This window comes from Drosophila hydei, unplaced genomic scaffold (genome assembly GCF_003285905.1).
Source record: "Drosophila hydei strain 15085-1641.00,03,60 unplaced genomic scaffold, DhydRS2 tig00000090-arrow-arrow-pilon, whole genome shotgun sequence".
Lineage (NCBI taxonomy): Eukaryota > Metazoa > Arthropoda > Insecta > Diptera > Drosophilidae > Drosophila > Drosophila hydei.
In genome coordinates this window covers 743050-760969 of record NW_022045662.1, presented here as the reverse complement: position 1 = coordinate 760969, position 17920 = coordinate 743050, and the positions used below count along the sequence as shown (strand labels likewise).

At 42.3% G+C, this 17920-nt stretch overlaps 2 protein-coding genes across 3 annotated transcripts; both read right to left on the bottom strand.

Moving 5' to 3' along the window:
* Nucleotides 1–760: 760 nt before the first annotated feature.
* On the bottom strand, nucleotides 761–2860 carry LOC111598108 (triple functional domain protein-like). Its single transcript, XM_030223046.1, has 3 exons — nucleotides 2465–2860; nucleotides 1394–1633; nucleotides 761–1337 (listed from the first exon to the last, which is right to left on the bottom strand). Exons 1-3 carry the CDS (start codon nucleotides 2858–2860, stop codon nucleotides 921–923), a joined length of 1053 nt encoding a protein of 350 aa, XP_030078906.1. The 3' UTR covers nucleotides 761–920.
* Nucleotides 2861–12090: 9230 nt separating this feature from the next.
* On the bottom strand, nucleotides 12091–13282 carry LOC115482825. 2 transcript variants are annotated; one of them, XM_030223012.1, is made up of 2 exons: nucleotides 13092–13282; nucleotides 12091–13042 (listed from the first exon to the last, which is right to left on the bottom strand). In XM_030223012.1, exon 2 carries the CDS (start codon nucleotides 13004–13006, stop codon nucleotides 12749–12751), a length of 258 nt encoding a protein of 85 aa, XP_030078872.1. In that variant the 5' UTR covers nucleotides 13007–13042; nucleotides 13092–13282; the 3' UTR covers nucleotides 12091–12748. The 2 variants fall into 2 exon arrangements, with proteins under 2 accessions (XP_030078872.1, XP_030078871.1); XM_030223011.1 differs by having other exon boundaries at nucleotides 12091–13006.
* Nucleotides 13283–17920: the final 4638 nt, after the last annotated feature.

Genomic DNA, 17920 nt, shown 5'->3' with positions numbered 1-17920 from the left:
AAGTTAAGCCTGAAGTAAATTGATTTAGCTTTGTTTGCTGATTGAATGCGCTGATTTTTCAATGTCGATATTTATCGATTATGTATCGATTGTCATTCCAATTGGCTTTGCACACATTTTTCGGTTTCCATGTGTACACGTTTAGTTTGCATTAGTATTTACTATAGCTATATACTATATTATCGATAACTATCGATCATTTCAAGTAACTATTTTATCAATATTGTCGCTCTATCCTACTAGACTTTCAGTTGCCGAGCTGTCTAAATGGAATTTCTTATAAGCGCATTATCCTATAGGTCTTGGGCAGCTTGATTGGATCGAAACACTATAACATACATCCAACATATGAGCAATAGAAGAAAAATTAGTTTCTTGCATGAAAAGCTAGTTTTATACTTCATATTTATAAACTACGATCGAGCTACTATAACTATACATAGTTAGAGATATATAAAGTTATATATGACCTCAGATCTCAGCACTTGCTAACACCTCAGAGCTACTACACGTCTGCAACAGAAACCATGAAAGCTGGAAGTCACGTTGCAGCTTCATTCTGTGGCAGCGTATTTGATGGGCGACTCGTTGTAGCTCGCCTGGTTCTGGTTATTTTTTCAGCGCCGTTTTACCTGTCGCCCGCTTATATTTGCAATGTTTTTTTAACCCTTTGCCCAGCGCACAGCGGGAGACTGTTATATGCATCGCTCTTTGATTTATGCCAACAATTTTGATAACGTTTTATTAAAACTTTGTTTGTTTGTTTTCGGTTTGCTTTGTGAGTCGCGTAGCAACCATTGCGGCAGTTTTTATCCGTTTTGATTCAGTTTCAACTGAAACACATATCACATCGAAGAGTGGCAGTAGGTGGTGAGGCGAGTAAGCGAGGAGAAAGATGTCGCTTCTGTGTGGATGGGTCACTACATCGTGTACCAGATGGTGCGGTTTATCGATTTGCGTTGCGCCACTTGCTGCTGCCCGCTGGTGTCGTCCGCGTAGTGCTTTGTATCCTTGGCGACATCGCCAATTGCCATACTCACGCACTGTTCAAGCAGCCGATGCACTATCGACTCCCATTTTTTAAGCAATGCTAGCGGGCAAAGGAACTCACATTCGTGCTGCTTATTGCACAGCAGAAAGGACTTCTGCTTGGCCACAAAGCAAACATCCGGCAGAGCGAAAGTGCCACGCAACAGTTGCTCGTTGCCCTTACACTCCGTGTAGATGATGCAGGTGTTAAATGCAAACAATTTGCAGGTGTAACAGCGGCGCAGTGTAACATCGATCAGCTGGAAGTCGCCCATAGTAACAAAGCCCGCCTCGTTGAGTATGCTGGACTAGAAAAGACGTGGAAGTCATTGGAGATGGGCATGGTTGAACACTTTGAACGTACCACGCGGAAGTTCTTAATGTCGTTGAGCTGATCTGATTGATTGGCCCGCTCCAAGAGCTCGCGCAGTCGTTTCTCTAGTCGGCAGGCCAACGTGAATACGTGCTTCGAGATACCCTGACGATGCTCGAAGAATAACTGAATGAATCTATTGAGTAACAGTGGATATTTCGCTATACGCTGCACAGGTTTCAGTAGAAAGCTGCGTATGCCCAGCGGATCGCCCATTGGTTTTTGCAGACGCTGCTGATGAACGAGATTTAAATTATTTATTTATTATAAATTTATTGACTTTTATTTTTTAAATTTTAGAATTAACAACGGAATTGATTTCTACTACCCTGCAACAATTTTTTATTCATTAATAATAATTTCAACTGTATTTTGGTTCGAAACACGAATTACATTCGTCATTTTCCCTTTTCATAGCCCAAAAATAGCATGCAGCCGCCAATATAATTATGGCTGATGACGCCATTGTTGGCGCCAATCTTTAATTGTGCTGATTCAGTATATAATAATTGAAGTGGGAATGAGAGAGATGCATTTTGCTCTGAACAAAATAAAATTGTTTTTGACAATTGTTACTGCAATTTCTGCAGCTATTGTGCTCTCGCTTATACGCACACAAATTCACCATGTGTTCAACATTCACTTCAGCTCTGTTCTGCTCTCTCCCTTATGCATCAAACATACCATATTAATTTGCGTTGATCAACGACCGTGTTGCTATCTCGCTTACGCTGCTATGTTTTTGGGCAGCTGAGTTTTGGTCTATTTGAATTCACCATATATAAAAAAAATTTCTGCTGTGCAATCTCTCTCTCTCTCACTCATTCGCAATATGTGACTGGGATTCGTTTTAGCTATTATTGTCATCCATGTTTTGTGCTGCTCTCTCCTTAATACAATAAAATATGTGCAAGCAAATGAGGAACCATTTTTGGCAGCCATCTTAATTTGAATTGATCAGTAATTATATTGTTGTCTCGCCTTCGCACAAGCGCTTTGATGCGCTCAGTGATAAAATAACAAATTGGATAAGCAATAGAAAACAAAACGACACGAGCTTACCTTAAAATAAAGCTCATGGGAATGATAGAGATGCAGACTATTCCGCTGATTAGCCACGAACAGAACATAGCAGTAAAAAAAGTCGCGCTCAACGAGTGAATACCAGCGCTCGAAGAGCAGTTCCAGCTGCTGGCGATGATGCAACATCAGGGGCAGAATGCGATGCCGATGGAGCGCCGCAATCTCTGTAATATTCGAGAGGAGAACGTGCTGCTGTCCAACGAGACCCGGCGGCAACGTTGAACGGCGTCTAAAGATGCGACTATAACGCTCAATGCCATTGATCAGATCCTCGACATATTGCTCCTCTGTGCAGATCAGTTCGTTGAGCACATTGCGACAGCACTGCTCGGCTACATCGCCGCTGGTCAGTCTTGAATTGCCGCTACAGCTCATGCTGCCGTCCCAATTGCAATTAATCACAAAACTGGCTCCGATTCCACATAATTCGTATTGTGGCACAAGCCACAGAGCGCCCTGACTCACATGCAGCTGTTTTTCAATACTTAGTAGTAGTAGTTTCGGTTTCTATATTATTTAGTGCGGCGCTGTCGCTTGCATCACCAATGGTCGCTTAGTCAGGTGCTGCGGTTACCCAACAATTACATTTTAATTACACTTTGAGCGACGACTTGCTAACAAGCTAGCTGCTGCTGTCGCTGCGCTCACTGCTCTCGCTCCTGCAGCTGCATTATTCCGCTGACTGCAATTTTAATGACAATTTATTGTGACTTTGTCCATTGTAAATTAGCCAACGCCTTTGGCACCTGTTTGCCAGCTGCTGCACCTGCATGCGCAGCGTGTGCGCAATAAATAAATCAGCTGTAATTAAAAGCGTCTTGCTAAAGTTAGCTGCGCTCCTTTTGTGCCGCATCTAACCATCCGACCATTGCTCCTCAGCTGTCAACCCAAATTTGCGTAGCTTCTCTCCCTCTCTCTCTTACTCTCTGTCTCTGTCGGTCTCTCTCCCTCTCGCTGCATACTTTGTGTGTTCCTTTTGTGCAAAGCCTTGGCACAAAACTCCCAGCTATAAATTACGTTGTGTTCCAGGAATTTGCGAGTGCAAACAACAACAACAACAATAACATTAAAAGCAACTAAAAAAATGGTATAAATTCATATTTCTGTTTGGCCTGCCAGGGAATCTACGCACAAGATAACGCCAGCCAAAGCCCGAAACGACAAAAACAGAAGCAGAGAGTGGGTATATGTATGACAAGCAGATACGCTATTTACAGCGTCGAATTACAGGGTATACAAGAAGTTGCATGTGCCAAGAGATAATTGAGAAAACATATCTAAGCTCTGCACTCTATGTATCTGTCTATGTTCTACAAGTGCAGGTTGCCTATCGGTTTATTTATCGATGCTGGCAGAAGTGTATATCGATTATTATCGATCATTGTGTTGTGGTTGTCTAGCTGATACCCTAACTTAAAATAAATCAATTCAATGAGAGCAGACTCTATCTCATATATGCAGACAGACAATCAGACCGTCATCTGGACTGACCAGAAAGGGCCACGCCTCCTTCTGTTTGTTACATACATTGTAGCCAAAACATAATACCCTGAACTGTTACGCTCATTTTGTGTTCTGGGTATAAAAATAGAGAGAGAGCGCAAAAAAAATTGAAAACAAAACGAAAAAAAAACTAGAAACAAGGAAAGAAAAGAGAAGGAAATGCGGCAAAAGGCCAAGCGGGTTTCATAAATTGCGCCATGAAATCGACCCTAAGGGGGCAACTGAAAGACAAACTGATTGTGTTCCAGCAGATACCCGAGTGTTGAGAGTATGAGAAGAATGCGAACGCAACCAGCTGAGCGATATGTAATATGCATGAAATGGAATTGAAGTGGGTGGGGGCGTGGCCACAGCGTGAGTTCGATTAAAGAAATGAGATTTAATTTAGCTTAAATTGAAGCCCGCTTAAGCTTTAATGAAGCCTAATAGAGCGCCTAATGAGCTTTAGCTGGTAGCTTAAAAGCAATCAGATTACTGTGGCAGAAAGTAGCCAAGCCAAGGCTAAAGTTGTCTCCACGAAGAGACTTATGAATTAATTAAAGCTTTGAAAACTATTGCCAATTGCTAATTATAGAATAGCTTCAAGATTTGTGCAGCTTTTTAGATGCTTAATTGAGCTAATGTAATACTAAAGAGCTTTGACTTACGCTTAACGAGCTTTAATCAAGCATTGCGAGCTTTAAAGCACATTATCAATCACATTCAAGGATATTTGAAATAGGATATTGAAAAGACTTATAGTGCCAAATATATACTAGATAGTTACTAAGCTTAAAAAGCTACTTATATATGTGATCCAAATCAAACTAAGCTTTTTAACAATGAGCTTTACATCACAGTCTACGCTTGACCTTCAAACGGTTGAGAACGCATTCAGAGTATGCAAGGAAAAATGTTTTGAAAGCTGCTTAAAAGCTCTTGCAAGCTTTCAGTGCAACAAAAAGAGCTCAGCTTAAGCTTTTCATATTTTTAAATTGTAAAATGTTCTTTCTATTGCTCTTCGCCTGTCTTTGTCTCCCTCGCTCTCTCACCTTCTTCTACAATTTATTATTCCACATGGAAATCGAAAACATTATGTTTTTTATGACTTCAATCGAAAGTGCTACGAGCTGCTCTATGGCTATTCCCCTTCTAGGAAGTCGTGTCTTGAGCTTGCACTGATATTCAGCATATGCCAAAAGTGTTGCATACTTTGTGGCAGACCTTGATTAAAGGAGAGAGCAAGAGGGAGAGAGAGAGGCGAAGCACTTTGCTAGAGCAACACTAGCTGCCACGCCCACACTCACGCACGTAGCTGAGCTCAGGCAGTTTTCGTATTGGGGCTTAACGGGCGACTGGTCCGCCACTTAGTTGGCCATTTCGCTGCCTGCTTAGTACTGTAATGTACTGACTCTCCCTCCTGCCTCACCTCTTGGCCTGCTCCCACGCCCACGCTTGACGACCCACCTTAAACGGCGCCCAGCGTAATCGCCGTTCTTGTTGCTAGCGGCTAAAGTGTTTCACTCTGCTCTTGATTGACATGATGCGTTTGTTGCTGCTCTTCGTGCCTGGCCCACGGTCTGCTACAGCTCCAGCTACACACTCATCTGCAGCTCTAGTGCTGCTCCAACCTCTGCTTTGGGACTAGTCACAGATCGATAAGCCGCCGGACAAATCACGCTGCTGTCCCTGCTAATCCTGTTCAACATGAATATGGAGTAGCTGCCAAAAAAGGCTCTCACCTCCTTTGCTGGGGGCGTGGCCAATTGGGTAATTTAGTTTTTCGCAGCGTCCGGGGGATCTTAAGTGCTTTTTTGTGCGCGACAGCATCGGCAGAGGCAGCAGCAGCAGCAGCAGCTTTAAAGCTTATTATAAACAGATTGCAGGATGTTGCAAGGTTTTTGAAGAATATCTTACGAAGAATACTCTGTACAAAAAGCGAAACGAGTATATATATTGCTAATAAACACTCTGAAATAGAACTAACAACATTTTGAGCGCTACTATAATCGATAATTATCGATTTTTCTTATACAAGTTTATACCCTGCTTATAAGCAATCCACACGCTCATCAGCTCCTTTTGTCGTCTTCTGTTTCTCTTTCAGGTGTTGGTCTGGCCTTTACAGGGTATTTGCTAGTCAGCTACAACGGCTTTTTTTGTGACTGATAATTATAAAATCCTCTTTTTGTTCAATGTAGTTAGGCAGGCGCCACTTTGCTGCAGCTAATGCTCCCTTCGCTGATGTATCTGATGGATGCATTTGTATCTGAAAGCTGTTCGCTTGGCTATTAAGCGACTTGCAACACGGCTGCTTGTTGTTTGTTGTTTGTTGCTTGCTGTTGTTGCTGATTAAACATAATTTATGTTGGTCCAAGTGGCGAACATTAGCGCTACAGTTGGCGTTCGTCTAGCGCCAAGCGCCAAGCGCCAGCTGCATGATAAATGCGGCGCATTAGCGAGCGAACAATAAATCGCAAGCCACCCAACCCCCCAGCCCCCCCCCCCCCCCTCCCTGCACACAACTGCTAGCTGGAGGGGTATGAAGATGAAGTCAATTGCAGCAGCTGAGCTGATCGGACGTTTGGTTAATTTCGCTGCGGGAATTTTAAATCATCTTTAAATTAGGGTCATGCAAACTCAATAAACCAAAAGGCGGAAGCCAGCACACGAGGCGCGCTGCCACGGAGCACTGGGCGTGACTGCTTGGGGAATGTGTATCTTCGTGTATATCTGAGTGTGTGTGTGTGTGTGTGTGTAAGCAACAACTCAATTAGCGGCACACATACACACGGACACACACTCGCACACACACACACATTTGCCACAATTTGGCAAACAAATCACGTAGCCGAGCTGCCGCTGCACCACTCGCCTGCCCCATTTGGCCAACGCCGCATACCCTACACCACCCTGCCAAACCCTACTCACTTATACCCTACACGTTTTGTACACTGATTTCCCCCTCCATCTCTCTCCCTCTCCCTTCCTAACTAAATTTCTTCGGTTAGATGTGAGCTATAGCCCCTACTTAATCACCCACCCTCTTTCTTTTGTCTCCCATAATAGTTATGTCTGTATGTACACTCTACATGGAACATTCACTGACCTATAGAGGTTCGTTCCTAAGAGTTCAATCACTAAGAGTCATAAATTAAATGGTTTTATAGCTGTTCGCTTTCGTAGTTCCACAACGCATATTTCATTGTCTTTCGTGAGATTTCAATAAACTTCTATGAAATCCATTTGATGCGTCTTCATTTCTGCAGCTATATCATTCTGCAACATATCATAACTGATCGGCAACGTGTTTCATTCCATTTCGTTCCTCTCCACTTGGTTCTATTTGCATTGCATAATTGTTATTATTATACTACTTTGAAATCTTGTTTTACGTTTCATTCCATTTCGTACCAATCTGAATTTCGCATTGCATAAAAAAAACTTGTACTGACTTGTACTTCACTTTCAAGCTCATCTTCCAATTCCAATTCCAATTCCAATTTCTATTACTGAATATTTGTGTTCCATTCCATTTCGTTCCAGCCTCTTATCAATTGTGTAGTTTCATGTATATTTTATTCTTCTCTTTCTCTTTAATAAATTTAATATTCGTAATACACTAATGCGTTCCTTTCCATTTCATTTCAGTCTGCTTTCTAAAGTATTGCAATGTAATTTCATTAATCTCTACTTGTTTTTTTCTGAAAGTAATGAATATGCGCAGCATTTGAATGTATTCATTCCATTTCAATGTATTTCATTTCATTTATTTCAATTCGTTGAATTAAAAATTATCCATAGCTTTGTAGCGTGTTCCATTCCACTACAGTGTGCTCGAGATGCGCTGAAGCGTTCCTTTAATCAAGATATTCTTTTGTTTTCTCTTTGCGTTAATCTCGACTCCAAACCCAATTCCATTCCATTATGCTCCGCACTTATCTCAGCACGAGTTGCATCGAATTATTCGGGGATATTCACTTGTTAGTCTATTGTTTATTGCTGACACATAACATTTGCATTTGCCTCAATCTGTCTCTCTCTCTCTCACACTCTCTCTCTGTCTCTTTTTCTCCTTCTCGCTCTGTTGCATTGAAGAAATGCAAATTTCCTGCCTTCTATGCAATTTTAAATGCTTTGCTTATCGCCTCGTTTCACTCTGTTCTCTCTCTCTTTCCATCTCTCTCTTTCTCTCCTGTTTGTCATTTGCATAGCTGATGCATATGCATGAGCTCTCCGTGAGAGTAGAGCCGCTGTCACGCCAGCCCTGCACTGTCCTGCCACGCCCCGCTGTGCCCTGTCATTGAGTGTACCAAAAATTATCGACACTTAAAATGTTGCAAGCGTCGCTGGATTTTCTGTGTCCTGGCCGGGATATGCTCGGGCCTGACGCTTATGTAATCTAAATGTTTATGCAGCTTATGCTTCATAAATTCCCCGCCAACCGAAACAGAGTGGGAAGACGAGCGACGAGGATAAGGGCGGGGGGCAGGATGGCGTCTGATGTCTTTGTCTTCCGGTGCGCTGGCCGCCATTTTGTGCGCTTTGCTTTAACTTCCGCTGCGCTGTGCCATTTGTTTATTGCCCGTTTTCATTGCTTCATTTCGCACCACCACCACCGCCCCACCCATACCCCCTTTCGGCCACGCCCCATCTTGGCTGATGAAAATATTTTTACGACAAGTTTTCTTTTTCGCTAAGATTTGCAACATTTGCAGAAAAGCAGCAAATAACAAGTGAAAGCGTTAGCCATTGACTGTAGTCGACTCTGGAATACCCTGTGAATGTATGAAACTGAGTGGAATTCATTAAACCGATCTGTAAAAGGTACGTTAAATATGAAATTTCATGATAACTTAATTTTAATGTGGGCATAGCTGGTATCCTTAAGCTGCATTGTAGTAGTCTAACTGACTAAGATTGTGTTGATTTCACTTGCCAATTGGAGTACCCTGTACTATTTCTTCTATATCTTTATACATTAAAATACATTTATCGATGGCATTCCAATTTAGAACCTTTTTTTGTCACTGTTCAAAATTGATGTCAATCAAAATTCGAAATCCGCTATCAATTTTTAATTTGTATGCCAACTATCTAGTTGCGAAATATCCTCCTTTATTATTTTTACCAGGGTATCGCAGCGGAAGTTTTGGGATTCAGCGCAAAGCGAACGAAGCACGCTGCCAGCGCCAAATGAAACGCACATTTTTGGCCATAAAACGCTTAACGTGCGCCCCTCTCAGCTGGCACGCCCACGTCGCATTTTCGCTGCGCTTTTAGTAAAGTAGCAGCCGGAAGTTGTCATGTTTTATGTTAACATCAGCGGCAAGAGCAGCGGAAGCAGCAGCAGCACCACCATCAAAGAATATGAGGGCGAAAGAGAGGCGCAATGTTATGTGAGCACCTCGTCCTCCCGCTCACGCTTCGTCCACGCTATTACCTTCCTCTTCCTCCGGCAGTCATGAATTTTGCATGCGCCAGCAGAATTGCAAAATTATAATTAGGCAACTGAAACTGTAACTGAGAGAGAGAAAGAGAGCATAAAAGAGAACTGACACTGGGACACTGGGCAATAACTATCCAACAGTCCCTTACCCTCTCCTTGCTCTCTCATTCTCTGACTCTTTGCTGCATCTATTTTAATGTGTGTCCCAGCTTCTTCTTCTTCCGCTTGCTCCTTTTGCTGTTTGAAGTCCACGCACGTTCGCGCATAAAGTTCATTTTATTAGCTGACGTTTCCCACTCCTCTCTGCTCCTTTGCTCACACTCGCTATCTTTCTCTTACTCCCACTCTTTCTGTGTTCAGCTTGCGTTCATTTTGTTTTTGCATTCTGCTGCCATTTCTAATCTGCGACGCAAGTTCGTGCGTTGGGCAAAGGCATTGTTCAACAGTGTGACCAACCGTTCGACAGGTTTTAATACTTGTGATCCACGAACTTGATTAGATTATTAAATTATTAGATGTTATTATTATTATTTTATTTATTGTTAGTATTATTTATTTTTATTTTATTTTTTTAAATCAATTCTAACACACGATCTTCAGCTGGTATATAAATAAAACCCACGGGCACCTCTTTCTTCATTTTCATTGTCTGGGCACACTGTTTGCGTTTTAGTCTGATTAGCAGAGTGCAAAAATTTGGCTGCTCCTTCCTTCCCTTAACTTAAAAAATTTGTCTATTGCTTATGCGTAATAACTTTTAGTTGAATGCCACGCCCCTAGACAGGCGCAAATAAATATTCAATTGCAAATGGCTGACAGGTGGGTTGGAAGCACAAGAGAAGGTAGTATATGTATATAAGTATGTATATCCCGCCGCCAAATGGACGCGTTCAAATTGCAAATTGCGCTCGTTTACAAGCGAAATAAATGCGCGCGCGCCTTGCCATTAAGCTAACTCCCATCCCACTCCTTCACATTTAGCAACCCCGCCCATTTGCCTGGTTAGAAAAAAGAAGCGTCGTGCCGCAAAAGACAGTCAACCAGTACTTGGCCGGGCATTGAGGCGGTGGCGCGGTGGCATTTTTGTGTTGCGTGGCATTTGGGCGCATAATTAGATAAGCAGCGCAATGTCTAGCCAAGCCCCGCATGGTCCCCCTTCATGCTACGCCCCTGTGGAGCAAGCAGACAATGTCACAACAAGTCGCTGACAGATGACGCGTCATAAAAGCTGAGACAACGACGACAACGCTGGCGCCAGCAGCGGGCAGCAACAATGCAAATGTCTGAGGTTAGGATCGTTCATGCCAAAGGCGCAACTCGTGGAAGTTGTTACTAGTGGAGCTGGGTATAGCGAGAAAGCGGGCGTCGCAAAGGCAGCACAACATGCAATTATACGCAATCAACATAAATCATTCAAATTGCCACGCAAAAAGCGAAATGTACACTTTGAATGTGGCCAAAGTAAAAACTGAAGCAGGCCAGAGCATGAAAGCAAAGAGAAGAGAAAAGAAACTGGCGGTGAACGAGCAGAGAAAGAGAGCAGCTGGCGAAGGCATAAGCCAACTTAAATACCCTTGCTAACAAAATATGGTATTTTTTCTCCAAAAGGTATTTATTTCTAATTTAAATACTATATTTTTGTGGGTCAGTTTTAACATATTCAAATTACATCTAGGCAAAGGTCAGACATACATAACTGTTACACATTCCGTGACAGCAGCATAATAGCCACAGTAAGGGTATACGACAAAAGCAGAAAAGGAAACTAGAAAGCCAAACGAGCAGCAGGTAAAGGCAGAGGGCGACAGGGAAAGGAGAGGAGGCGTGGGCTAATTTGCAATTGAAATGCCTAAGCCAAGACAAATTTGGTGCGCGCATAAGGTTGGGCGCAACAAAGCAGAAAAGAAGGTACAAGCACAGACGTGTGAAGAGTAAAGAGCAAGTTAAAAGAGGACAAGGCAGGACAATACAAAATGGGGCACGACCGCATTACGCATACGCCGCGTTGTCAACAATTTAATGGCGCGCATGTATTTGTGCGTGTGCGTGTGTATGTGTCTGTTCTTTTTGTTGTTCACCGAGTCAGGTAACTGACAAATGCGACAAGCGCACGTGATCACAGGCCAAGGACAAGTTTGTCCAGTTGAATCTCGATGTCAAAGGAACAAAATTTTTGTAACCAACTGCCTTTAGCAGCCATCGGCCCCAACTATTGTAGCCCAATCATCAGAGAATTTGGTCTATGAGCTGCTTTTCATACGGCCAAATTGAAGCACGTCCGTATGCAGCCTTGAGAAATAAAAAGTATTACAAGCGATTCATAAAGTCAAATAACTGAAATGATGATGAAATTTACTCTAATGGAATTCAACAAAAAAAAAAAGAAGCCTATGCCCATCATATGCTATATGTTGTTAAATGGAACTCGATAAATTGATAAACGAACAATTATATAGAATAGAAATCTTATAATCACTTTCATTTTCATTAACATTGTTATTGTCATTGTCCTTATTATAGTAATACCATTACCATTACCATTACCATTACCCTTACACTTACCATTACCATTATCACCCACAACTCGCCACCCAATGTAAAGAAAATCAACGATAATTTAGAATTTTTTAAAAAAACCCCATTATTTGTATTATCTTATAATAGATTTGGAGTTACATCATTATTAAATTTGGAATATGGACTGCTCTCATTGAATTTGTAATAACCACGCTTAGGAACCAACTCGAAAATATTTGCCAACTTTTATAGAGTTTCCAACAAAATCAAAATTGTTTGTGTGAAAGAGGGAAAATAAACTATGTATGTAGAAGAGAAACTTGAAATTTGAGTTTGATATGTTCAAATCGAGGGACTTGGTTAAAACTGGGCGTCTGATTTTGGATTGTATTTGTGCTTCTGTCTGTGTAAAGGTGTAAATTAGTGTGTGTGTGCGATCTGCTCAACTGGCTAACAATATCTTTTGTGCATATATGCACATGAGAAATTTAATATCGAAACAATTATGTCGAGGGATTCGGGCTTGATTTTTGGGTTCGCAAGATGTTTTTGTCATTTCATTTTTTTGGAAAGCTTGAAATTTGAATTTGAAAATTCTGCACATTGGCAAAAGTGTCTTTTTGTGTGTTTGCCGTTGTTGTTATTATTGTAGCATAAGTTATTGATAGTTTTTAATTGTTCATCGGTTGTGTTTTGGCCAATTATTGGCGGAAATTCAACGGTCGAAGCAGTTTCGAGCTTCCAAGCAGAAGGAGTAGTCATAGAAAGACGAAAGACGATGGCAATGACGACGACAGCAAACGAATCATTGGATATCAGTCAAACAGACTGGGCTCTTGATCCTCAACGGGCGGACCAAAGATATGCGTCAAAGTCAACTGCGTGTAGGCAATGACTGCAGACGGGCAGAGGCCCAATGCCTCCTCCAAGGTCACCCATTTAGAGATCTCATCGCCCGGACATACCACATGCATATAGACGACATCATCCATTACCGCATGACTGATGATTGCCATTGGGCTGCTGTTGCCGTTCGCATTAGTCAGCGTCGTTGGATTCAGATTGATAACCATCTGCGTACGAGAGAGCAGGCATGAGGACGGACAGAACTAGGGAGACAGTTAGAGAGGGAGAGAGAAAGAGACATTGGGAACTTACTTCAAAATAGAACGAATTTCCCGATCTTGAGCTTAGCTCGTCCGGAGTGAGCTAATTGAACGGGTCTGCAAAGTTCTCCAGGTTTATCTTTACGTATCTGCTGCTTAGGAGGAATCACAGCTATTTTCTCCTTCTTTGTTTCTCTGTTCACTTCTTCTCTCAATATTTCTCTATCTCTTTTTCTCTTTCTCTTTCTCTTCCTCTTCTTCTCACTTTCACTCTCTCTCTCTCTCTCTTTTTCTCACTCTCTCTCTCTCTCTCACACACACTTTCTAATACTCTTACTCACACACACTCGCTGTCTCTGTATCTCTCTGCCTTCCCACTTGCCACTCGCCGCTCAGTTATCGGAAAGGGGGCCTGGGGGAGGAGTGGTCGCTCTTACTGCCTTCTCTGATGGCACTTCGCTTACAATCTCGTTGATAATTTACGATTTTCTGTTTTTCATGTATAGATTATAATTTAAGTATATGTATGTTGAGTGAAATTCTTTTAGCCTGACTGATTCTATAACCAAAAAAAGGCTACTACGAATCAATTTCCATCCAGATATAGCTCACATGTATCGAATTTCTAGGTTGTGAATGAGATGAGGTAGGTATAGAGATTGAAATAGAGTGGAAGAGAAAGAGAGAGAGAGAGACGAAGCAGCGATAAGGATGACAGAATGAGAAAAGGAATGAGAGAACCAAAAAAAAAAAAGTGTAGAGAAGAGTCTGAAGAAACAGATAGAGAGAGAGAGAGAGAGAGAGAGAGAGAGAGAGAGAGAGAGAGAGAAAGAGAGAGGGAGCTTGAGAGAAATATAATGAGATAGATATACAGAGATAGAAAGAGAGAGAAAGATAATTTGAGAGAGTTAAATAGTGCGAGAGAGTGTGAGAAATATAGAGGGAGAGTTATGGGAAGAAGGGAGGTAGAGAGAGAGAGAGAGGAAGAGAGAGAGAGAGAGAGAGAGAGAGAGAGAGAGGGAGAAATATAAAGATATAGATAAATATAGAAAGCGATAGAGAGAGAGAGAGCTAAAGTGAGAGGGGTAGATAGTGAAAGAGTGAGAGAGAGAAAGAGAGAGGAAGATAAAGTGAGAGGGTTGGATAGTGAGAGAGAGTGTTACAAATAAAGAGGGATAAATATGAGAAGAGAACGAGAGAGAAAATAGAGAGAGAGAAAGACAGAGAATATGCAAAGAAAATAATTGAAAAAAAAAACATGAAAAAGCGAACACGAAAAACACAGAAAGAAAGCGGCAGAGGTAAAGACAGCATGCGATAAATGGAAGAATGAGAACAATATAGAGAGGGAGAGATGAAGAGTATGTAAAGGCCATATTCGTAGTCGTGCTGTTGAGAACCGCAAAGAGAAGCGTTGTTGACAGCGCAGCCCACAAATCCGACTAGAAATTGAAGTAAGCTTTCAGTGAGATGGGCTATTCATGTTTGAACTAACCTAATTTATGGCTATAATTAGGTTGTGTAATAAGAGTAATGATGCTAAAAGCTAATTAGACTCGGCCAAGGCTTGCGAGTTCAGAAACAGAATTTCAATTAAATTCTGCAAGATGAAATTAAAAATTGAATATTTCAGTTGATTGGCAGAAAGAAAAAGCGTTAAGTGATTTTCATAATAGGAGGAAGCCGGCTTTTGGCTGCAGCACAAATTTCCTGTGGCAAATCATTAAAATTAAGGCGTTCGCGCGCTAAATGCCAGGGGAGAGGGGGGCGTGGCACGAGAAGATTTGCACGATAAAAGCCAAACGGCTTTGCTGTTGCCTTTCACTTTTCACACATTCCGCAATTAATTTCCGTTTGATTGTTTCAGTCGACTGCAGCGCGGCCACGCCTCCAACGCCCACTAATGCAGCTTAATGGCGATGTGTGTGTGTGTGCGCGCGCGCGTGTGTGTGTGTGTGTGTGTGATTTACGCGCTGCATTTGCTGCCATAAATAAAGCGCTAAACACAGCAGACGTCGCGCGGGGGCGTGGCTGGGCGCCATTGCCATTGTCGACAAGTTGGCCCTGTGACTTTCATTTGTACAGTTCATTTGTTGCCCGCAACAGCAACGGCAATGGCAACGGCAACAGCAACAGCAACAGCAACAGCAACAGCAACAGCAACAAAGGGCACATAGATACCCGACTCATGCTTCCTGCCATTGCCTTCGCCTGCCGCCTGCCGCCTGCCGCCTGCCAACTGACTTATAAGCAACCATGTTTATTGCTTCTCCATTGTTGTCTTTGGCTAATTGCTGATGCAGCAGCAGCAGCAACAGCAACAGCAGCAGCAGCAACAACAACAAACTAACTAGCAACAATTGCTCCCAGGCCATCGATTTTGATTCAATGCTGCAAGAAATAAAGTTTGAACAATTTTAAGGACGCAATTTGTGGCAACTGTCAGTTGCATGCATATATGCAACGTGCGCAAAGAATGGGCGAGCGTAAACTGCTGCAGAGTGGGTCATGAAATTGAATAATCGCACAGAGTGTAGCACACTTTCGAGGGCAGCCATGAAAAATTGCGTACAAATTGTAAAATTTCACATCGAAAGCCCCACTTGAGTCCAGTGGAAAGCGATTTAACTTGCATAGAGATAGACAGAGAGAAGGAGAGAGAAAGAGAGGGGTGTTGGGGAATATGAAATGCGCTTCAATAATTGTTCCTGAGAGAAACTATTGATTTACAAATACGGAAATGATAGGTATCCTGCTGCACTTCTTAGATATATTTACTGCAATTTAAAATTTAACACAACTGTAATGCTCTATCTCAGAGTAAAGTGTGCAAAGATCTGATTGATTGTCTGATTGAAGGGTGAATTAATCTAGTTATTTAACCTGATTGACAGAGTGATTGACTGGCTAATTAGAAGAGTGATTGATAGAGTGACTGACTGGCTGATTAAAAGAGTGATTGAAAGACTGATTGACTGGCTGATTAAAAGAGTGATTGAAAGACTGATTGACTGGCTGATTAAAAGCGTAATTGATAGAGTGATTGACTGGCTGATTAAAAGAGTGATTGAGAGCGTGATTGATAGAGTGATTGACTGGCTGATTAAAGGAGTGATTGATAGAGTGATTGACTGGCTGATTAACAGAGTGATTGATAAACTAATTGATCGTCTGATTGACTGACTTATTGATTAATTACTTGAGCGTTTGATTGACTGCTGGACTGGTTGATGGACTGAATTATTAAGTGACTGAAAGACTGACTGATTGATAGATGATTAAATGATTGATTAACTGACTGACTGATGGGCTAACCAATAGATTGACTGAAAGACTGATTGATTGACTGATTGAGTGATGGACTGACTGGCGGACTAATCAATGGACTGACAAATTGATTGACTGATTTCCTAGACTGACTGATGGACTGACTGGCTGAAGGCTTAACTCACTGATAGACTGACAGATGGACTAAATAAATGATGGCCTGAAGACGTGACTGATTTGCAAACATGGACATCAATCAAACAAACATACAGTACACAAATGATTGATCTTAAGCATACTTCCAAGCTGAAGATATATACATATTACATAAAAGTAGAGCTCGACTTGACTAGAGAATGTGCCAGATACTTGTGCTTGTCATGCAAACAGAAAGAAAAGAAAAAGCTGTTGGTTAGCTAGCTTAGTAGTCGCTGGCATGAGTCGGCGTCTTTTGTTAGGCAGCAAATATATATTATGTCTTTTAGGGTGACACTCAGAAATTAACATAATAAACGTGGTCCAGCCAGAAGCAGAGACAGGCGACGCGTTTTTCGTCGTGTCATTGTGGAGCAAAACTGATTTTCGATATTTGATGCGGCACATGCGAGGGAGGCAGACATTCTACACACACACACAGCTGCCACAGCTGCCACATCATGGGGCACACACACACACACAGCATCCTTTGCGTCGTGCTGTGCTGTTGCCCTTTGACGAGTCTTAATTAAGACATCGTTACGCGCCATTTTCCGTGCTCTGCTGATGGCATGACAATTGAAGTTTTGGCTCACTCCTCACACACACAAGCACACACACACCCACGCACTCATGACTCTTTAAGCGCAGAGGTCTAGCTGGCATTTGGTAGCTGAAGCGTTTGACATGCATAATTAAAATTGCACACGAGTGAGAAGCGCGTAGAGAGGCAGTAGAAAGGAAAGGCACAGCGGTTTATAATGAGCCGCCTCGTTGGCGCTGCAAATGCGTTAAATCTTCATGAAATATATTTGACAGCCAAGATTCAAGAGACAAAAGGGAACGGGCTTTCGAGGAAGCAGCAGCTGAGCTGCTGGTTGGTTGGCTACATTCATTGGCTTGCCCTGGGTAACACATAGCGACTTGAGTTCACATCCGCTTCAGCCTTTCCATCCGTCGACACATCCGTCGCATAGCTGGCACATCCGTCTGCAGCTGCAGCTTCGCCCAGGTGCCTGGCCAAGCGTAAGATATTGGCAACCACAACGCAAACGCTATGGCAAGCACCAGTCTCAGGCACGCCTACCCGGCCACTCCCACCTCTCGCTCGCACTCTGTCGGTCTTTGGCCACACACACTTCATAGTGCACGATAGCTGGGCAATTTATTGCGGACTCGAGCCAACTTTTGACTCGCATACAAACTGTTCCCGCAAAGCAAAAGTTAGCTGCATTTAATCGAGCATATCCTGATGCATTCTACTGTTCCCAAATGCAAACAAAAAGTGCTCCCAAGTGTAAAGCAACTGTGCTTTAATGTTACTCATTGCAGTAAGTGTTTCTGTTCCCAATAATTGCTTTTAAATTGCACCCTTTACTTTTCACCAATGTGTTCTCTGCTAAAAGTGTTCTCATTGTA

What these genes read in the sequence shown, in the direction of transcription:
- LOC111598108 (XM_030223046.1), bottom strand. Translation starts at nt 2,860, where the DNA reads ATGAGCTGTAGCGGCAATTCAAGACTGACCAGCGGCGATGTAGCCGAG. An exon ending in CCCATGAGCTTTATTTTAAG is followed by an intron (nt 1,634 to 2,464) that starts GTAAGCTCGTGT and finishes GTTCATCAGCAG; the next exon opens with CGTCTGCAAAAACCAATGGG. An exon ending in ACATTAAGAACTTCCGCGTG is followed by an intron (nt 1,338 to 1,393) that starts GTACGTTCAAAG and finishes CGTCTTTTCTAG; the next exon opens with TCCAGCATACTCAACGAGGC.
- LOC115482825 (XM_030223012.1), bottom strand. Translation starts at nt 13,006, where the DNA reads ATGGTTATCAATCTGAATCCAACGACGCTGACTAATGCGAACGGCAAC.